Below are 22,337 nucleotides of genomic sequence, written 5' to 3'. Positions count from 1 at the left end.
TACCTGTTTTGCAATGTGACAAAACAAGTATTAAGAGCCTTTATTTAATCCTACTTCAGTAGCCCAACAGTATACAATCTTTACTACCAAAATATAAGATTTGCCCTATAGCAGTGATGTGGGTGCACCAGGGGAAGTCATTATATTCCACCGGGGGTGGACCCGCCCCTGTTACGCCTGTTAAACACTTTTCACTTCTCAGACGTCAGAAATAAAGAGGAAAACGCGCAGGTATCCAGCAAATGAGGTAACAGCCTGTTTACCTTCACTGTGTGCAGAGATCGGGCTTACTGCCGTGTGAAGTCGCCCCCTTCAACACAGGAATCACACATGTAACCGTTACTGTGCAGCCCCGCTGCTCCGCTTTATCTGCCCCACACATGCGGGGGGCGTGGCTTTAACGCCCGCGTCATCTTATCAGGAAGAACGGCTCCGGTTTACAGAAAGCTTTATGGAAGCGTGCAGGCTAAACACCTACAAGCGAGCAAACAGTTTTCCTGTAAGTACTAAAAATGGTCCTTTTATGTCAGAGAAACTGTTATTTTATCAAAATGCGCCTTTTTGTTTGGCCGCCTCGTCGCTTGTGCGTCAACGAGAGTCACTTCTTCGGACGTAAAGTTTTCCCGAGTTGACTCAAGGACAGTCAGCAAAGTGGCTTTGCAGCCCGCTTTTTCGTTTCGATGCCAGAGTCCGTGTGGATTTCAGTCGGTTTAAGGACGAGTCGTTCTCCGATCCAGTTTTAGCAAAATATAAAACATTAACTGGGACAGTTTCTGAGTTATTGTCTTTTCCTAATAAATTCGGCATGCATCTCTATGATTATTAAAACACTACACACGGTGTTTTACATCCTCCCGTCCGCTTCCGTGAAGTTTGGCGTGAGTGAAACGTGATGAAATGTGTGTGACTTCAATATTAGAGTATCTGTTTTTTTGTTTTTTTTTTAGTCAAGCCGTCAAAAGTAGCAACAACATAACCGTTGCTATATTTAGGCTGCATTAATATCCATTTATGTTATTGCTGGATAGCAGCTTTTCGCTGATAGTGCAGAGTTGTGGATCTAGGACATGCCAGTTGAGACACACAGATAATAGCTATTAGACATCTGTGCTCTAAAAAGGTGCTGCTGGAAACCTGCTGGCAATTCAGCCTGTTATACATCTGTTATTAAGGTTATTCCCATTTGTTTTAGGTCTCAGCTACATCTGTCCCTGCTGATCTGTGAGGGCACCATGCCTGACGAGATGTCGAGGGCTTTAATCCGAGAAAGAGCCGGGGGCTTGAGACACCTTGAAGCCTCCGCGTATGAACCCAGCGCTCTGGTGATTGGCATCCTGGGCACCGGCGACTTCTCCCGCTCGCTGGCCAGAAGGCTGGTGGCCTGCGGCTGTCGAGTTGTGGTGGGGAGCCAAACCCCCTCGCGCTCCGTGGATCTGTTCCCCGAGGAGGCGGAGGTGACACATGCAGTGACACTGACACTCACATTCACACTCACAGTGTAATTTGTGTTTTTTTTTTTTTTTTTTTTTTTGTTTCCATCCCTCTGGTTATAATTATATATTCCTTTGACTTTTCCCACCAGTGATAATAGATGTTGTTGTGATACTACATAAACATAGCTACTAGGTGATCTTGGTTTATGGTGAGAAGAAGATGAGAGTCAGCTGTGTTATGGGGGGTGAGCTCGTACAGAAGTTAATCCATCAATTTTCAAAAGCCACTGATATTGTTATTTAAAGGCGACCTGTTATGCTTCATGACTTGTATTAAACATGGCCAGCATTTCACACATGTCCAAGTAATCCTTGTCAGCCAAAAGCTGAGACTTCAGTCATCCCCAAAGACTCTGTGATGTGATGTCAGTGACTCTGGCAGTCAGCAGAAGCCCCAATCACCTGCTGTTAAAGCTCTTCTGGTGGTGAAGGGCAGCCAATCAGATGAAGGTTGACCTAAATTGAGGGAGAAGTGAGCTACTCAGATTTGATTCAGACAGAAGATGAACTGAAGGGCTGCACCAAGGCCCAGAAATAGATAAATAACTGGTTCATTCACATCTACTTGAAATCTGGATTTCAAGAAGAAAAAAATATATATATGTAGCTGGAAATGATGATAATAATGGCAATGGGTGGATGGATCTATAAACTGATTTGTGTGTGTGTGTGTGTGTGTGTGTGCGTGTGTGTGTGTGTGCGCGCGCGCGCCTTTATAGGTCCTGGAAGTTAGAGTTGGGATATATTATAAACTTTATTGTGGCACTGCTATAAACGGGCTCTAACTGAGTTGCAGTAGATCCTGTGAGTCATGGTCTCATGTCACAGTGTAATCTCACCCAGACTGTGACATGCGACCATGACCGATAGTCATGTGGGCTCTTCTGCTCAGGTATGCTTCAGCAGTGTGTTTGGGATCATTGTCATGCTGAAAAATGAAACTGTTGCCATTCAGATGCTTTCTAGATGGTTTTGGATCCAAATCAATACTTTCCTGTCTTCATAATTTATTAGTTTTGACGATATCTCAACACCACTGGCTGAAATTCAGCCCAAACCATGACAGGGCCTCCACTCTGTTTGTAGACACTCACTGTTGTACCTCTCTCCTGAACTCAGCCGTACTTACTCACAACAAAATGAACCAAATACCCTTGTTAGGTGCCATTTTTATGCTTGAATGATCCACAGGCAGCAGCATCAAAAAACATTCGTCTGATAACGGTACAAGAACTCGACTGAAAGTGAGTGAAAAAGCAGCAAATGTCCAAAGAAAAACTTTAAAAGATGTTCAGAAAACCTGGAAAACTGTTGCTGAAGACTGCTTTTAAAAATTCCAACAAAGTCTGGCTGCTAAAATATAAAGAAATGAGCTGCGGTGCAAAAGCGTTGAACAGTACTGTAATAGCATGTTATTACCACCTGTTTATCCATTTGGAAGCTACAAGAGGAGGCGTATTTCTGTCTTTGTCCACCAGGTGGCCTCACAGATGGAGGCTGCAAACCAAGCAGATTTGGTCTTTGTTGCTGTGTACCCTGAGCACTACTCAACACTGGTCCACCTGAAGCCAGCTCTAGCTGGAAAGGCTCTTGTAGATGTCAGCAACGGTTTGCAGATCAAGCAGGAAGGGCCTTCCAATGCCCAGCAGTTGGCTGATCTGTTTCCTGAGAGTTCTGTGGTCAAAGGGTTTAATACCACATCGGCCTGGACGCTCCAGGCAGGACCGCGTGACGGAAGCAGACAGGTAGGATACATCATCAGCCGCTGATAGTCTATTCACATTCACAGAAGTCTTGCGGTAGTTCTGGCTTCAAATGAAATGTGTTTCTAGTCTCTAAACTTCTTCATCTTTATGTCGTCTTTGTCTCCAGGTTTTGCTCTGCAGCGATGATCAAATGGCCAAGAGCTCAGTGATGCAGCTTTGCCGCAGGATGGGCTTCATCCCCGTTGATATGGGTCTCCTCTCCTCTTCACTGGAGATCGAAAACCTACCACTGTATCTGTTTCCATCTTGGCGCACTCCGATCATCTGCACCCTGGCCCTCTTCATCTTCTTCTACCTGTATAACTCCGTCCATGAGGTCTTGCACCCCTACATCACAGGGGGGAAGAACAAATTATACAAGCTGCCCATTGAGATTGTAAATGTCACTTTCCCATCTGTGGCTTTGGTGATGTTAGCACTGGTCTACCTGCCCGGTGTGATTGCCGCCTTCCTCCAGCTGTGGCGGGGCACCAAGTACACCCGCTTTCCCGATTGGCTGGACCACTGGTTGACCAGGAGGAAGCAGTTTGGGCTGTGCAGCTTCCTGTGTGCAGCTCTGCATGCGGTTTACAGCCTGTGTCTTCCCATGAGGAAGTCCGCCCGCTTCCAGCTGCTCAACAAGGCCTTTGAACAGGTTAGACGAAGAAGTTCAGATGTTCCATGGGTCTTAAAAAACACAAATACTTAAGGAAATGGGCATGTTGCTTAATAGAGCTTCACCCATATAGGATTTTTAAGACCAGTACCAATACCGATACCACCAGTACCGATATTTGGTTGTCTAAAAATCTGATATACTAGCCGATAGTTTTTTCTTTTACAGGAAATACTGTTTATGTTTAGTGTATAACATTTGTTATGTGTTTCTAGTTTTGAGCCTTTACTAAGATAATATGACAATGCAGTTTAAAAATAATTTTGTTTTATAATAACAACAAGTCTCAGATTACTCATTTATACTCTGCCTGGATCAGCTGACTGTTCTGTCTGTGGCAAACAGGGAAGTTCTGCCAACACAGATAGACCGGCAAATGGCTAATATTGGCTGATGTATCGGTGTCAGGCTCTAACACTTAAGTTTGCTTTTACAGTGTTAAAGGAAATTATCAAAAGCAGTTTGGGTAATGTTTCATGTTGTGCAGGTGAAGGCCGGCAACGCAGATTCGTGGGTTGAGGCGGATGTTTGGAGGATGGAGCTGTACCTGTCTGTGGGCATCATGGCTCTCGGGCTGCTCTCTCTGCTGGCTGTCACCTCGCTGCCCTCAGTGGCCAACACTGTCAACTGGAGGGAGTTCACCTTCATTCAGGTACGCAGTCGCACGTACTCAGATACTTCATGTTAGCATACGCTGTCAAACGGGCATGTTTTTATTGTCCTTGCTTATAGAATGATAGTCAGAGATGTGGCAGACAGGCGGGACATTTGACTCATCCACATACAGACAGGCGTCACACTGATGTGCAGACAGATGCACGCTGTGGCTCTCACACCGTATAGTGAATGTCTGGCAGTAAGACACGTATATAAACACTGACTCTCAGTGTTTGCAGTCCTGCAGCCGCCCCAGATTTGCTGTTAAACTTGTGCTGTGACAAAGCCGTTTGGAGTGTTGTGACTCAGTTTGTACACACACTTCCTCCAGTTCCTTCAGAACCCCCCTCATGGCCTCCAGTTTTCCAGGACTTGAAGTCTGTCTGTGCCACTTTTCCCATTTCATCTTCCCTTAAGCTGGTGGCCTTCAGATTAGTCACATATTGACAGCTTGTGCGATTAAAGCACTTCTGGACTTGATGTCCACGGCATGGGTGCAGGATTTTTTTTCTTTCTGCATTCACACTGTCAGAAGTAGGAAGTGTCAGAGTATCCGGAAGCCTGTTTTTGGGGGTCTTTTTTAGCGTCTGCTTCCAGGTAGGAACTCTGTGAGTGATCTAGGTATACTGTTATCAGTCTGGATCTAAGCAGCTCTCAGTACAGAGATGAGCGGTGTAAGCAACGGTTGGATCTAAAAATAGAACAAAACACAGAGAAATCAATGAGGACGTTTGACACACAGCAAAGTAATGCACTCAAAATACGCTGAAACGGGAGAAAAAGAGAGTAGAAGACCACAGCAGCTGTGTTTCTGACCCAGCTCTGCTGCTCTGTCTTTGCCACACTAACAGCACAATAGTAATATTATTACAGCTTCTGTATGGTGGTGCAAGTCCTCCCATCAGGCTGGTTGCACAGTCTCCTCTGGTCAGCTTGGCTGTCGGCCTCGGCTCTCTGACGCTCGCCACATGATTGTCTGCTGTTCAGGTCCCCTGCGAGTCCAAGGGAGCCCCTGAGCCTCGCTCCACTCTCGTCTGCGCCTGCAGACTCCCTGGCAGGGACTGGCTGCTGCCCTTGCAGGACGGGTTTTACGGTCAAAAACACCCTCTGGTCTGGGCCTCATAACTCCCTGTTCTGACTCTTTGCCCCTGACCAGCTCAGCTCATTTTTTAAAAATTTAGTTTTGCTTTTCATTTGAATTTAAATCTCAGGGAAATCTCGAGTCATATGCTTTACGGATTGAAGCAAAGTGGAAAACAGTTCTGTGATCAGACAAATTAAATACTTTAAAATTGTTTTGGAAAACATGGATTATCAGCAAGACAATGATAAACTGCTTCCTGCAGCCATTACAACAACATGGCTTCATAGTAGGAGAGTCCGTGCGCTGAACTGTCCTGCCTAAAGTCCAGAGGAGCAGCTGGTCTCCTGAGTTCCCAGATGTTTACAGACTGCTGTCAAATGAAAAGATATAAATATAGATTATCTATATATCTATGTCCCACTCGCCCTGTGGCCGGTCTTTGGGTCCTCTACCAAGAGGCCTGGGAGCTTGAGGGTCCTGCACAGTATCTTAGCTGTTCCCATGTTCCAGTTACCACAGGTCACCTTCCAAAAGGAGTCTCACTAATTTTTGAATCACAGTTTCTCGTTTAAAAGATTTTTAATTTCACGTTTCAATTGCATGGGTATTTTGTCAGTTTTGACCCACACAGAGGTCCCTGCAGTTCTCCAGACTTGCTGCAGAGGTGATTTTTCTTTTTGTTATCAATAAGTAGTTAATACTGTGGTGTTTATTCTGCATAATGATGGTCATTTGAAAGTTGCTGCTTCTCCTCTGACAGCTGTTTGAAAGCAGTGGCAGTGGAAGCTGTGACTCAGTGAGCTAATGTAGTGGAGTCTGGTTTTAAAAAACCTGCAGGTGGTGGAAACGGTGATTTTAATGGTGCATTTTATTATTGTGAACATAAAGCTAAAGCTAAAAATTGTGATCTGTCTTGTAAGGTTTCAAAATTATTAATTACTCCCTTTATTCTACAGTCCACACTCGGTTACTGCGCCTTATTCATGGGCACCCTCCACACCCTCATCTTCGGCTGGAACCGCGCCTTCCTGGCAGCCCAGTACCACTTCGGCCTGCCTCCCACCTTCCTCCTGGTCCTCATCCTTCCCCTCACGGTGCTGTTGAGCCGTCTGGCTCTCTTCCTGCCCTGCATGAACCACCGGCTCCGGCAGATCCGCCGCGGCTGGGAGAAGAGCCGTCACATCCGCTTCACCCTGTCAAGCGAAGATTGCTTCAACGGCCTGGAGAACGTCAGCAATGTGTGAGAACCGCTGTTTTAAGTGGCGTTTATGAAAATCCAGACTCATGAATATAAAGCACATGGAGGATGAAAGATTTATGCACTCTCTGGGTGCGCTGCAGGATCATCTCTGGCCTTTTGAGAGGGTTCAGAGAGGAGCCGCTTAGAAAATTAGCTGGAAGGTTCGTTATTTAGAGCGGAGGTCAGAACCTTTAGCGCACTATGCATTGTTAGTCAAGACTACTTAGTTTATCGTTAATATTTTATTGCCCTCATTGTTTTCTGTCAATCCATTTCTGCTGTACATGTGCACCTCACAGCCGAGTTAACCGAGGTTTGTTTGATGTGAGCATCGGCAGCTCACTCGGCTTTCCCGATGCTTTCTGCATTCCTCTCATGATTATGTTCTTGGATTACTTTTTTACGCTTTCAGGCTGTGCTGCACAGAAGTCCGATTATTTATTTATTTTTTTCTTTAAGTCATTTGAAGGTTCAGATTTCTTTGTGATGTCATATCAAATTATAAGAGGACGTTATTTTTCACAGCACGTCACACACGTTTTGAATTAAAAACAGTTTCCTATAATGCATCAGCCACCTTCCTTCGCATAACTCAGAGCCGCTAGCTGCTAAGCTACAGCACAGCTCTCATTTTCCGGATACGCGCACATGGATGCCGCATCCAGGCTCGTGGGATGCATCTGTGCTGCTGCCATGCTGCTCAGGGGATCTCACTGTGGCCTCTGACTGTTTCTGATGTGAAATGTCAGATATTTGTGCAGCTTTTTTCACGCTCTGATGAAGGAAACGCCAAAACAGGCAATAATATTTCACAGTTGAGTTGCTTTACAATCATTTACTGTTACTAACATGATAAATCAAATAGGTAATTATTCTTTTAAGCTCACCTCATGCTAGGTGAGTGTCCTGACACTAAACTGATGCTAGCTTATATATAGCTGCTTTACAGTGATTTGTAATTGGATATGAACCTCTAACCTCCACAGACGCAAGGGCAGAAAGGACAGAAGCGACCAATGCAGCGTCTACGGGTGTTTATATATCTGCGTGTAGAAATGCACCCCCCCCCCCCCCCCCCCCCCCACACACACACACACACACACACACTAGGGGTTAAATCCCTGCAACTCTTCACCTTCTGGTTTTAGGGCTGAAGAAGCGTCTTGCATCAAACGCCTTCAAAAACTCAAAGAAGTCCAGTCGCCTGTTTTTGTTTGTTTGTTTGTTTGTTTTCTCCAAGCTGTGCAGACAGAGGGAGGGTTTCTCTGAGGCGTAACACTGACACAAAATAAAGCCGTCTCTCTCCTGTTCTGAATAACCTGTTATATGGAGAAGGTGAAGCCAAAAAAAAAAAAAATTAAATAATAAAAAGAAGCTTTGACACTATGACCCATTTTAACCCCCCCAAAAAACCCCCAAAAACTTTATAGATCAGCTCTGCATGCTAAACATTTGTGTACAGTACCTTACACAGGTGTCATTCAGTATGTACCAAATGGAAACCCAGAGTCTGAGGTCTTTGCCTTACAATTTAAAGCGCCTCGAAGTGCCTGTTTGTTGTGATTGTTGTGATTTTGTGCTCTTCAAGTCAAACGGAGCTGAACTGGAAGTTGTATTGTCCCTGCTGATCACTGCACAGAATGTACCGCTGCACGTTTGGCCTTGTTACATGTTGCTTTTTAGAGTTGTACTGCTGCAAACTGCTGGTGCATGAATCAGTGCACTTTTCTTAAAAGCTGTCTCAGTTGACTGTTGCGCAGCTTCCTACCACGGCGAACCTGGCAGACACAGTTGGTCTTTGTGAGTCCTCGTGTTTTTCTGCTCTTGCCAAAGACGATTTTCAGCTACGTGTCGGCTGGATCGGAAATATCAGTGTGTTGCTGTTATTTTAAGTCTGTGTCCATCACCGTGAAGGCATCACCATTTCAACTGATAATTTATAAATGCGGAATAAAGCAAATTTTCTGTACCACCTCGTTGCACTGTGCTTTGTTGGGGTCTCCAGATTTAATTGGATAAATAAAACCATCATCATGTTTCAAATATTATACTTATTTCCACCATTTACCAACAGAGTCGAATCTAATCCATCTCCAAGAAACACACACACACACACACAGCTGAACAGGTTGTTTTGTCTTTGCTGCCATCTTGTGGCGACTCTATGGCAAGACTTTTTTTGTGCACTCCCTTTAGATCAGGGCTCTTCAACTCCAGGCCTCGAGAGCCGGTGTCCTGCAGGTTTTAGACATGTCTCTGCTTCAACACACCTGAGTCAAATATAGAAGTCATTAGCAGGACTCTGGAGAACTTGACTGCATACTGAGGAGGTCATTCAGCCATTTGATTCAGGTGTGTTGGATCACAGACACATCTAAAACCTGCAGGACAGGGGCTCTCGAGGCCTGGAGTTGAAGAGCCCTGCTTTAGGTGATGTATGCTAAATACACACATGGTGACAGCAATTCAAAGCATTTATTCACGCTTTCAAACAACGTCAGAATGAGCAGAAAGCTGATGGGCTGGTCTGCGCAGACTCAAGGAGAAACTCCTGATTTTCTTCCCACACAACCATCTCCAGTGTTTACAGAGAATGATCCGAAAAAGAGGATTCATCCAGTGTGCGGCAGTTCTCCGGGTGTAAGTGTCTCGAGGTCAGAGGTCAGAGGGGATTTAGACTGCTGTGCACAACATGTTGAACACTGAAGCAGACGGGCTACGGCAGCAGAAGACCGCTCCTGTCAGCTAAGAACAGCAAACCGAGGCGACACAGGCTCAAGAAAACTGGACAAAAGTGAATAGGCGAGCCTTACCTGGTCTGATGAGCCTTTATTTTTCTGCTATGATAGTCGGATGGCAGGGTCAGAATTTGGAGACAGCTGCACGAAAGCATGGCTCCATTCTGCCATGTATAATATGGTTCAGGTTGGTCATAGTGTAATGATGGTGGTGGGGTATTTTCTTGGCACACTTAGTGCCAACTGAGCATCATTTAAACACACAGCCGACCCGAGTATTGCTGCTGATCCTGTCCATCCCTTTCTGAATGTGCAGCCGACAGATCTGCAGCAACTGTGTGACGCCATCATGTCAGAGTGGGAAAATTCTCAGAGGAATGTACCTAATAATTTGGCCAGTTGGAGTGTGTGTGTATGAGATAGATGGAAAGGTGTGTTTACCCCTCTCTGCTGTCGTAACTTAGATAAATTCAAATTTCTTGATGCTTAATGACAGATTTGTGATTGTATGTAACTGACTGCTTCATGCAGTCACAGAGACGGTGATGAAGCTGGAGAGCCAGAATGTGTCTGTTTAGCAGCACCGATTTGTGGGAAAGTAATGCGGCATTAACTTTAAACTTGTTCCTGTTAACAGCACGAGTCTATTAACATGCAGACGCTGCCATCATGTGGAGGCTCAAAGCCTCTCCTTTGACCCTTGCAGATAATGGGAGGAAAATATAAGAGCAGATCTTTTCCAGGAAGGTTTCTGAGTAGAATATTAAACGATAAAGGATTCACCCGTGATTATTTTAGCTCTACTTGCAATGGTGAATGTAAATATAGCACAAATTCACACTTTCATAGTCTTGTGCAATCTTTTGCTGACAGCTGTGACTTTAAAAACTTCCTCCCACTTACTTTTCCTCAGCAAATCCCAAAACAGGTGTGACGACTGTAGGACGGGTTGGACGAGCGCCGTCTTCCAGCTGCAGAGTGAGTTCAACGGCAGCCAGGTGTGTCTGCGTTTCTCTGCAGTCATGACTGTGAGTATGACCTTTGAATTAAAAACCTTCCTGCAACGTTATATTAAAAATGAATGTTGTTTGTAAGCGATTTCTCCGTTATGTTGACTTACACTCGAGCACAGGGAGTGAAAACAGTGTTTTTGGAAGCAGAAACTGGACAGTTCAGCTTGTAATGAGGCGTTGGGTTTAAACTTGTTTCTGTTGTTTCTGCACAAGAGCGTTCGAGTGAAGATGGGGTGAGTGGATGTGATGTCAACGTGTGTTCTGTCCTGCCAGGAATCCTTTAACAAAGCAGTGGAGGAGGTTAAAGTACTGAAGGAGAAGCCAAACCAAACAGAAATGGGCGATCTGTACGGTTTATACAAGCAAGCCACAGTTGGTGATATCAACACAGGTGAGCAGTGAGACTATGGTGTGTCTGTTTTTGAAATTATGGAGCCACTAAAGGTAAATACTCTGCGGAGCCCTCAGTTATCCGGTACATGTGCGGAGGAAGTGGGTGGGGGTTACAAAAAAATCAGGTTTGACGAGTTCTGAATGATGTTCAGACTGATAAATTTAGACAAAGGTTGGTATTGTGAGCACAGAGTTAATGGAGTGGGGCTATAATGTGGGGGTGTTTTTCAGGAGTTGGGCTTGGCCCCTTAGTTCCAGTGAAAGGAACTCTTAATGCTTCAGCATACCAAGATATTTTGGACAATTTGATGTTCCCAACTTTGTAGGAGCAGTTTGGGGATGGCCCCTTCCTGTTCCAACATGACTGCACACCAGTGAACAAAGCAGGTCCGTAAAGACATGGATGAGCAAGTTTGGTGTGGAAGAACTTGACTGGCCTGCACAGAGTCCTGATCTCAACCTGATAGAACACCTTTGGGATGAATCAGAGCGGCGACTGTGAGCCAGGCCTTCTCATCCAACATCAGTGTCTGACCTCACCAATGTGATTCTGGAAGAATGGTCAAAAATTCCTGTAAACACATTCCAAAACTTTGTGGAAAGCCTTCCCAGAAAAGATGAAGTTGTTATAGCTGCAAAGGGTGGGCCGACATCATATTAAACCCTATGGATTAAAAATGGGCTGTTACTCAAGGTCATATCTGTGTGAAGGCAGTTTGGCAATATAGTGTCTATTCCAAGTGAGAATTTTTAAAACCTGTGATAACTTAGAGGACCGATTATGACCTATTATGTATTTTGCTCTACATATTCTTTTTGTTTTTTGATCTTATACTGAGCCTTGGTGATGCCCAGTTCATGCATTGTATTTTATGGATGTCATTTGTTTGCATATATGTTGCACCTTTTTATTAAAAGCATCAAATATTTGCTCATTGAAATACATTGAAAAAAGCAGCCATTTCCATGTTTCTTTTTAAAAACATAGAGATATTTTCCATTTTGCAAACTCACGGTTGCTTTTATTTTCACAGAACGTCCAGGGTTCTTTGACTTCACAGGAAAAGCGAAATGGGATGCGTGGGATGCAAGAAAAGGTCAGCGATACGAAGCCTGTGACAACAGATCAGCTGCAGATAACATGCAGCAAAACCAATACGTCTAAATATGAAGATTTTAGTATTATTAAGATTATTCTTCAACACAACATGTGACACTTCCAGAAATGATCACTCTAGTCTTGGTAATGTCACATTTATCCTACAATAACCAACTATTTCCTTTGTGTCTGTTCCATAATCAATAGGTCTGTCCAAAGAGGAAGCAATGGCCGAATACGTTGCTTTGGTGGAGGAGCTCAAGAAGAAATATGGAATCTAGATTCTTTCTCTGAAATAACGAGTGCTTTTTTTTAGTCACATGTCCAGTTTGTTGATTTAAAAACTTCAAAATGGAACAAAGTTTAAGCCTGACCTCATGCTGCTGCACGTTTTGGTACTTTATTATCTTGTGCATGTAGATACTAGAGAATGACCATATTTGGAGGAACCTCTGAGCAGTCTTTTGGCAGGTAAACCGTCCTCTGTGGAGACCCCTGCCTCAACTTTGTACTCAGCTCAGCCTTCTAGCTCAAGCTTATTCTTATTAAGCACAGACATGACTACAGTCCCAGTATTCTTGCCTCTCACAAAGCAGGTCATAAGTGCATTTTTTTTTTTTTACTTTTAAATGATTCTGACTAAACTGACTCAAAAATAAAGACGCGTTCTTTAAGCCTAATAAATAACCAGTTTCTGTTGTCCAGATTGTCTCGCTGCTGCCACACCTTTGCCACTTTTCTCACCTTCAGTCTTGCAGATGTTTGCCACAGATGGCTGATTGTGTTCAGCTGGGGTTTATCCAACAACCTCACACTGAGCGTCCACCAGTTTTGGAAAACATCAGCGCTTAATCTCGGCTGATGTCCAGAACATCTATGTAAGGTGCTCAAGAGACATCAGTTGATGATGAATTTTTGTGCAATAACCACTTTGTACCACCAGAGGGTGTAGTGAGTTGATGTAACCTTTATTTAACCAGGTAAGAGGCCACTCTCATTTACTGTGCCTGCATTAGGTAAAAGAGGGTAGGACCAAAAAAAAAGAAGTAAATTTCCACACATCCACCATTTAAACTTAAGTTTAATTACAATTTCCATCCATTTTTAAAGAGTTTATAAAACAGGATTGATGTGGGGCTGGGGCCTATCACAGCTCACAGAGGGTGAAAGTCAGGGCATCACAGGGTAGTTACAGTAATTACAAAAAAGTACCTTTTTTTCACCAACTTTATGCAGTAAATAGAATATTAACCAGATCTAGTCCTTACATTTGTATTCCATACAGAGGCAGGTTAAATAATGGCAATGGGTTGAGTTTCCTCCCAGTACTTTAAATATCTTTATTTTAAGCTGAAACACTTGTGAAATTAAATTAGGCATAAAAGTCCAAACAAAGCATCTGATGCTGTTTTAACCATTCGAGCTGCGCGCCGACTGTCAGCACTACAAGAGACACCGTTATGCTACGAAGACTGAGAAAATGAGCCGACCCCAACTTGAGTCACATCTCCACGGTATCCGTGGGGAGTCCACTTGCGGTCAGGCTGCCAGGAGCGCCGGGAAGCAGGGACACCTGTGTGTGAGGAGCCCCGCTGTGGCTGATGGAGCTGTGATACTGCCTGCGCCTAGTGGGTAGGTGCTGAGTCAGCCTCCACCTCCTCCACCGTCTTTGAAATTCATGCTGCACCTGGAGATACACATGCCACAGACCCCCCCACCGCTTTGGTCCACACGTTAGAAACTTTCAACTGATTTCATTTATTCTACAAGCCAAACACTTATTACCTCGCCATTCATGAAGCAGTAGAGGACAGCAACCACAAAGCCCTTTGAGAGAGAAAGGCCAAGAGATTATATAGTTAGACTGGTCATTATAATGAGCTGATTGGTCACAGTGTCACCTCATTTACCTGCGTGGATGACAGAGCCAGCTCTACAAAAGTCCAGATCCTAAACATGGAGCTGCTGACTTTAACCGGTAAGAACATAAACAGGATGTAATGCAGACCAAACAGAGCCACCAGGAAAAAAGTGGACTTGATCAGCCTCCTGGTAAAAGAAAAGCAGCATTTTTTTTCAGTAAGAATAAAAACAATCTTTGTTCCTGCTCTTACTGTGAGGTGAATTATTGTATTGAAAGCATTTGAATTGCTGGAAACTTACATGTACTAATAAAAAAACAAAACAAAAACAAACAAACACAACTTTGTGGTTTAAATTGATTTGATAGACCTGAGGTATGGCCTCCACTGGAAGTAGTCACCCATCTGAATATGGATCTGTCATTGAGGCATTGCTCTCCATGCCTGGATGAGTGCAGCCTGCTGCTGAATAATGGTCATTGGTTGTGGCTGTCTGGGACATTAACCTAGCAGGTGCTGGGCCATGTTCAATAGGAAACATATCAAGACTAAAATGCTGGTCAAGGAAGTGTCTGGATATGCTCCTGATCCAGAAAGGCCTACACTACTCTGACAGCATGGGGGTGGGAATTATTCTGATGAAACAGGAGAACAAGGAGGGGGCAAGGTGCTGCTGCGAGAACGACTCGGTACCTCTGTCCATTCACACTTCCTCCAAGAACAATCAGATCAGAGATGCTGCAGCCTTGCATTTCCGTGAGAGCACCAACAGTTTGGACACATATTTGAATTGGTATATGTGTCCAAACTGTTCAGTTTCATTTATATAGCGTCAAATCACAACAACAGTCGCCTTAATGCACTTTATATTGTAAGGTAATAACACTACAATAATACAGAGAAAACCCCGACAATCAGCTGACCCCCTACGAGCGAGCACTTGGCGACAGTGGGAAAGAAAAAGTCCCTTTTAACAGGAAGAAACTGCCCCAGAACTGGATTTACCACGTTACAAACAAAGAGTGCTCTCATTTTCATCTTTAATTGCCAGGAGAGCGTTCTTATTAAGGTGGACGGATCCAGCGCCCCCTTCTCATTCACACTGGATAAAGGATATTATGTTGTGTATGGACTTAGAAAAGATAACATTTACTGTCCGAGGTCATGAAAATAGATTTTATAAAGTTTGGCACCCCTTCTTGATGGTTTATAAGAAATCTACTACTATTGTCTCTGAGTAGCGCACCCCCCCCCCCCCCCCCCCCCCCCCCCCCTTTAAGATTATTGTTACTATCTATTGTTATATTTTCCTTTTATACATATTTGTGGATAATATATTTTATTGTCTTAAGGTTATCTTAAATGGCATTATTCATCTTTTTTTTTTTTTTTTTTTACTTTGAGGAAATGTTATCTACTGTACTTCAGTTTAGTTTGGTGTGTGTGTGTGTGTGTGTGTGTGTGTGTTTCTGCTGTCTGGGGTTTTGTTTGTGGGTTAAAATCTGTTAACATTTGATTACTACACATGGCTCTGTACAGTATCTGTCAGTATATTTCCAGTAACCAATAAAAAGGCTCAGGGAGGGGCAGTCATCTGCTGGCAACCAGCTGGGGGTGACGAGACAAAAATACCAGCATCCAGCATGTTATGAAAATGTATTTCATGACATAAAACTTGCATCTTTTTTTTGACCTTATAGTCATCCGCCGATTTCCTCAAGAAGTTTGGATTTTGCCCTTATTGTAAAAAAGAATCTCTCTAAGTGACTTACCTGGTTAAATGAAGTTTGCGTTGACTTGCTGCCCCATGTTATGTACAAAGTGTTATTACATGAAAGTATACAGTAGCAGTACAGTAGCAAAAAAGTACCTTTAGGTGTACATATTAGAAATGTACATATTGGAAGTATAACAGCGCAGCAACATCACCATGTTAGCTCTACTCACTTATACTGGCTTAATTCGTTTCTCTGTGCGTCCGGCATTCTGAGTTTGCTCACCAGGATCCTCAAAATCCCCATGAAAAAGATTAGCGTCATCTGAAAAGATAAAAGCAGTGCAATCGGTTGTTTCTCCTTCTGTGTTTGTAATCCCTCTTGAGGTTTCTTACGTGATGTCATGTACACTTTGCTCGATGGTTGCCTGCCATGTTGGAGGTGATACAACCACCGGCTGTTAGGGAAAAACGGTTTAGGCCTGTGTGACTGGGCCTTTAGAATTTTTTTTCCAGCGACTGCCACCCACCTCCACTACCACTCGCAACTGGCTGAGGAATACTCATTTTTCTCTCATGATCAGTGGTTGCTAGTTGGTCACAGTCTCTAGGCCTGTGTGACCTGAGCCTTATTCACTTAAACCTACAATGTCAACATGATCATCGCACGTCCAAAATGGCGGACACATTACCGTCACATGTTTAGTAGTCACGTGTCTGCAAAATCTCAGCGGTAAGCTAAGCTAACTAGCTGCTAGTTGAAGCATCACATTTAGCTTGTAGAGATGAGATAAATCTGCTAATTTAATGCTCTGCAAGGAGGTAAAAATACTTTTTTTCAAAATATCAAACTGTTTTTAAGATAGAATTTTAATAAAATGCAAGCATAATAGAAAACAAAGGTTTTACACATAGAGTTAGAAGAACTGGCACTCGAAGTATCCACCAAATCCATTCATGTCTCCTGGTTTCCCAACATCTTTGAAAAGATAGGGAGAAATAACTGTCAAATCATACTATATGAGATCATAGTATTATAACTGCAAGAGTGAGAGAAGCAGAATCTACCCTTCATCTTCATAAAAATATTTTGCACACCCCCAGGAGACAATCACAATCAGTGGTAAACCTGTGAGATGAAATCAGTCTTGTAGATAAGTTTGACCATCCTGACCTATGAGTGCAAGTTTCAGGAACAGAGGTATTTCTTCCTACCCCAGCTCAGGATGATGTACCAGGCCAGGTGTTTCTTCAGGGAGAAGAAGGAGCGGTTAACTAGAGTGAACAGGAAGTGTCCCTCCACCAGCAGCCAGCTGTAGTTTGCGAGGATGGAGTAGTTGGAAAATATCAGCACAACCTTACACGGCGCCTGTCCCATCACAGTTACACAAAAGAAGTTGAGTTAGTTTTATTGGTATTTATGTTTTCCAAAATAACTTTGGTTTTGATTAAAGTCTAATGAAATGAACAGAACCACCTTGTGGAAAAACAGTTTTCCTGCATCAAATATTGGACGGCTGTTAGCATAGAGAAAACAGCTTTCAGCTACTTCATTCACTATGCCTTCCAGTGCCTCTCACTAGTCAGTCAATGCTAGGATTCAGTGAGTCTTTACTGCAGGGATCCTCAAATCCAGGCCTCGAGGGCCGAAGTCCTGCAACTTTTAGATGTGTCTGTGCTTCAACACACCTGAATCAAATGGCTGAATTACCTCCTCAGTATGCAGTCAAGTTCGCCAGAGTCCTGCTAATGACTTCTATATTTGACTCAGGTGTGTTGAAGCAGAGAAAACCTGCAGGACACCGGCCCTCGAGACCTGGATTTGAGGATTCCTGCTTTACTGTTTACCTCACAACCTCAGTATCAAAATGACTCCTGAATGTCTCTACTTCCTGCCACATGTTCACACATTCCCATGTTTTCCCCATTCCCCTTTACTGCCAGCATTCATGCTAAGCTAAGGTAAGCCAAGCACCCTCTGGATCAGTTTAATCGATGAGAAATGACAGATTATTAACATGTTTTTTTTTTTTATTTTATCCTATTACGTCTCAGTCAGTAGTAAACCCGACTGAGGCTGACAACCACCAGATTAGTATCATCATACAATTGCTGGTCCATAAATACCGGATAGTAATCGCAGTGATAGATCTCTTCATTTGTAAAGAGCAGAGCATCTCGGATGAAGATAAAGATGGCTCTTAGGATGAAGGAGATGAACAGCTGAATGTGAATGTAGTTCCTTGTACAATGCAGCTTCCTGAAGGAATATGAACACAGACAATTCAAGGTTAGGAATTCTTCATTGCTTTAAGGACAGGATTGACAGTGAAGTAATCCAAGATGTTTCTCACCTAAAAAGACAGAATATGGTGATAGCAATGGAGAGAGAGATGAGGGAGACTGTGTACCCAACTGTGTACATCGTCTTCACATAGGAGAAATACAAGTGGGTTTCTGAGGACTGAATTAAAAAAAAGAACAGTATTTAATTACTTTTTCATACAGCACGATTTGACATTGTAAAACAGTAAACTAAGAATAAATTGATAATTGATCTTATTTAACCATATGTATCCTGGGCAAAAGTTTTGAGCCACCTCATGTCTCTATATTTTTGCTAGATACATGGAACATTCATAGAAATACAGGTAAAAACAGAGTTTGTAGAATTCTAACAAGCTTGAAAGTCAATATTTGGCATGACCACCTTTATTCTCCAACGCATCCTGAACTCTCTGAGGCAGCTTTCTTCTAATTTCTTTAAATAGTCTTCAGGAATAGTTCTACAGGCTTCTTGAAACACATTCAAATCTCTTTTTTTGGATGTTGGCCACCTATTGTTCTGTTCCCTGTCAAGGTGATCCCTACTGCTTCAATAATGTTGCAGTTCGGGCTCTGGGGAGGCCAATCCATGACTGATAGTGTTCAGTGTGTGTATTTCTTAAGGACATGACTTTCAGATACACTTTGTCTGCTATAGGCAGTTTTTTCACTTCTTTTGTCCTCTACTTGTCCCAGTATCTTTGGCATTTTTCATAGATTCAACTCAAGGAGTGGGAACAAATTATGTGCTTCTGTGACAGGCTTCTGGTAACAAAATGTCTAAAGATACCAGGTAGAGCCTTTAGCTATCAGGCTCCTTTCTTTTGGAACCTGCTCCCTGTTTAGGTTCAAGACACCTTCTCTACTTTTAAGACTAGGGCCCCATTTACATGATGCCTTTTCCACTGGAAACGGTGTCGTTTTGATGCGTTTCAGCCTTCCGTTTACACGATAGCATTTTAGAAACGATCTGCGTTTACACGATGACACGTGAAACAATGAAAACGATGTAGTTCCCATGGCAGGCCACAAGTTGGCTTTGGTTTTCTCTTTGCAAAGCTTGTTTACGCAAGACGCGCATGCGTGGAGTGGCACAGTAGGAAGCGCGACAAATTGTTCATTACTTACAAAACGGCCAATGTGAGAGGTTTTGTGTGGACTGACGATGAGGTTGGATCGCTCGTGAATTACAAAATGGTAAAAACACAAGAAAAGCACGAGAAGCACTCGAGAATCCGTGAGTACTGCTTATCAATTTGCGCATGCGCGGAAAACTGTGGCCGTCGCAACCATAGTGCACATGTGCGAGTCACCCATTTTCAAATCACCCCGGTTTCAAGCGTTTACATGAGCCGGTGCGTTTCTGAAATGCTCCACTCTGGACCCCGTTTCCGAAACACATCGTTTTCACTCGGTTGTCGTGTAAACGGAAGGGCGAAACGCATGAAAACAACACTGTTTTCTTTTTGAAACGGTGTCGTATAAACGGGTCCTAGGCTTAAAACTTTCCTTTGTCAATAAAGCTTATAGATCTGGGTCTCTTAGTCTGCGATCTGATTTTTATCTGATTGGCCATGTCTGTGCCCAAATGCTCCTTCAGTTCCCGAAAGAAAACAATCATTGAGGCACTGTGGAGAATGAAAAACAAGCTAAAGTTGTTAAACTCCATAAAACAGATCAGTACATCTGCTCGTCCAAGTGTTTCATGAAAAAGCAGACTTTCAGGTTTGAAAAGCATTAGAAATTAGCGATAAGTTAGCTAGCTAATTGATGTCTATACAAAGTCCTGATGGAAACATTTCTAAACAAACAAAAAATGTAGGGTACTGCTATGATGTTGGACCTAAGCAAAGATGGAAAACTAAAACTGGAGGGTTAGTGAAGTTGGGATGGTTGGCATAATGAGTTGCTATCTTGTGGCTAGCTGCGGTGCTACCATTAGACTAATATAAGGAAGAAATAGGACACGGGTTAAATTGTTCTCAATAAAATTACTCGCTGAGGGTTCCCGATTGGAAGAGACTGACACCATCACACAACAGGAAGAAGATGCTTAAAATGGGTTTCGCTATGAGAACATTTGAGACGATCCCATTCACAACTGCTGACTCGTTAACAAGTTTCTGTGTGTTTCTGTGTCGCTCATGCTAATCAAAAGGTCGAGGTCTAAAATGATACTGAATAATAATTTTTAATAATCCAATGCAGCAAACCCTTGGACTCTGAAACAGAGCTGTTACCTCATCACTTAGCAAGTGATCCTTTTAGATGCCCCTATTATATGTGGTTAACTATTATCTGTCCCATAGTTTGTGTTTTTGTCCTGTTTGCTGTTCGTGGTCTTTCAGTGCTCATCTTTTCTGTCTTCTTGTTAAAAAGGAGTTCTTTTTCCTCACTGTCACCAAGTGCTTGTTCATAGGGACTTGTCTGATCGTCAGGGTTCTCTCTCTTAAAGGTGTGTCAGTATCAAGCACCTTGAGATGTTTGTTGTTCTGAACATGTGTGCTATATAAATCAAACTGATTTGAACTGAAACAAACAAACTTATTTTCACTTATGTAACTGTTAGGACACAAATACACACTATCTATCTATCTATCTATCTATCTATCTATCTATCTATCTATCTATCTATCTATCTATCTATCTATCTATCTATCTATCTATCTATCTATCTATCTATCTATCTATCTATCTATCTATCTATCTATCTATCCATCCATCCATCCATCCATCCATCCATCCATCCATCCATCCATCCATCCATCCATCCATCCATCCATCCATCCATCTATCTATCTATCTATCTATCTATCAACACCAACCTCTCCAAGAAAGAGGAGAGTCTCATTGAAAGTGTAACCGCATGCATCTTCGTGTGGAATAAGCAGGTCTGTCCAGCCACTGGCTGTGCAGTTACGATGCACTTTACCTGAAGAAAGCAAAAAAGTAACAGTTCAGTCTTGTTTTTGAGTGCAAACCACAGAAACGATATATTCTGGAAAACTTTGTGTAAAGAAGAAAAAAAAAATGAACCTGACATCTGTGATTAGGATATTTATAACAAAGGAGGTGCAGAGCGTTCTATTTCCCTACTCAGAATTTATCATAGTAATCTCCCAAAGCAAACCTACCACTAACACGTTACGCAGTGTCTCTATGTACACATGTACTTTACGGCTCAGTGTTTGGATAGAGACCCTGAGAGGGAGAGGTGTTTAATTTCCTTATGAAAACAAATGAGGCTACTGGTAAATATTTAACAGGATCAAGTAACGAATAATAGGTGTAAACGTGTGCTTGCGTGTGTGTGTTTTATAGTACCTCCTGAATTAAAAAACTCTGGACAAGGCTGGGAAACAGTTTCCCCGAGAAAAGCTGGTGGCCAGCAGTTCAAGTGATCCCACATTCCCCCGCAGTGTACACTGTTGTTTTCTTTATAGATGAAATAAAAATAATGCATTGTGAATTTTATTTATTTTCATACAAACAGTGGAGCAAGATTTTAAGAAGGGAATATCAATCAGGACTCTGATTTCATGTTAAGAACTGCAGTAAATGCCTTTGGGTGCACTATGTTATGTAACCACCAGGTGTCAATAAAACATCATTAAGCTTCTTTTAAAAGAAAGTTTAAAGATTTATTTAATTTCGGAGATCTTCAGTATTCCCTCACGGTATACTTCACCGAGCAGCAACCCGTGACATGTCACAATAGAGCGGAAATAGACAATTAAAAAACTGGACTGACTTACCAGCAGTTTTGTGTGATGTTAAAAGTCGCAGATCTTTCATGCACTTTTCTTCCTCTTTCACAAGGCGAACATTAGGATGACAGACTGGTGACGAGTTTGCCTGTTTAAAAAAATGAAATAAAATAAATAAATTTATATATATATATATATATATATATATATATATATATATATATATATATATATACTTTTTTCTCACCTGTGTAAGGAGTAATAACCAAATAAGTCCAAGTTTTTTCATTAGGTCAAAAACTGTTATTTTCTCCATTAAAATGTGTAGCCCAGGGTGCATATCTGATTAGAATGAAAAGTAAGCATGCTGATACATAAGGTCTGAAAATCAAACATGAGCTTCTAAGGCTTGAATAGCATGCAGGGCATGCCTGAGGACAGTATGATAGGGGCTTTTTTTTTTTTTTTCTTTTTTTTCATCAAGGTCGCGTTAATAAAATAAAAACGTCCTTTAGTGACTTTCAAAATGTAATATTTTATAGCGTTAAATGTAATAATGGGGCAACAGTGAATATAATTAGAAACACACCC

General features: G+C 42.6%; 3 protein-coding genes across 4 annotated transcripts; 2 read left to right on the top strand and 1 right to left on the bottom strand.

Moving 5' to 3' along the window:
- Nucleotides 1-413: 413 nt before the first annotated feature.
- steap3 (STEAP family member 3, metalloreductase) lies at nt 414-7,969 on the top strand. Its single transcript, XM_030753680.1, has 6 exons — nt 414-499; nt 1,193-1,454; nt 2,972-3,238; nt 3,366-3,893; nt 4,402-4,566; nt 6,612-7,969. The coding sequence occupies exons 2-6, from the start codon at nt 1,233-1,235 to the stop codon at nt 6,897-6,899; spliced, it is 1,470 nt and encodes a 489-aa protein (XP_030609540.1). The 5' UTR covers nt 414-499; nt 1,193-1,232; the 3' UTR covers nt 6,900-7,969.
- Nucleotides 7,970-10,546: 2,577 nt separating this feature from the next.
- Nucleotides 10,547-12,811, top strand: LOC115797179 (acyl-CoA-binding protein-like). 2 transcript variants are annotated; one of them, XM_030753698.1, is made up of 4 exons: nt 10,547-10,661; nt 10,920-11,037; nt 12,074-12,136; nt 12,346-12,811. In XM_030753698.1, exons 1-4 carry the CDS (start codon nt 10,656-10,658, stop codon nt 12,417-12,419), a joined length of 261 nt encoding a protein of 86 aa, XP_030609558.1. In that variant the 5' UTR covers nt 10,547-10,655; the 3' UTR covers nt 12,420-12,811. The 2 variants fall into 2 exon arrangements, with proteins under 2 accessions (XP_030609558.1, XP_030609551.1); XM_030753691.1 differs by having other exon boundaries at nt 10,602-10,661; nt 10,860-11,037.
- Nucleotides 12,812-13,639: 828 nt separating this feature from the next.
- On the bottom strand, nt 13,640-22,062 carry sctr (secretin receptor). The gene is made up of 13 exons (XM_030753980.1): nt 21,994-22,062; nt 21,795-21,894; nt 21,364-21,474; nt 20,865-20,971; nt 18,069-18,178; nt 17,842-17,974; nt 16,930-17,083; nt 16,783-16,843; nt 16,624-16,693; nt 15,948-16,039; nt 14,049-14,187; nt 13,924-13,965; nt 13,640-13,825 (listed from the first exon to the last, which is right to left on the bottom strand). Exons 1-13 carry the CDS (start codon nt 22,060-22,062, stop codon nt 13,640-13,642), a joined length of 1,374 nt encoding a protein of 457 aa, XP_030609840.1.
- Between the last annotated feature and the right edge of the window lie 275 nt (nt 22,063-22,337).

This window comes from Archocentrus centrarchus, chromosome 2 (assembly GCF_007364275.1).
Source record: "Archocentrus centrarchus isolate MPI-CPG fArcCen1 chromosome 2, fArcCen1, whole genome shotgun sequence".
Classification (NCBI taxonomy): domain Eukaryota; kingdom Metazoa; phylum Chordata; class Actinopteri; order Cichliformes; family Cichlidae; genus Archocentrus; species Archocentrus centrarchus.
The sequence above is the reverse complement of the archived record's forward strand: the minus strand, read 5'-3'. Positions and strand labels throughout refer to the sequence as shown.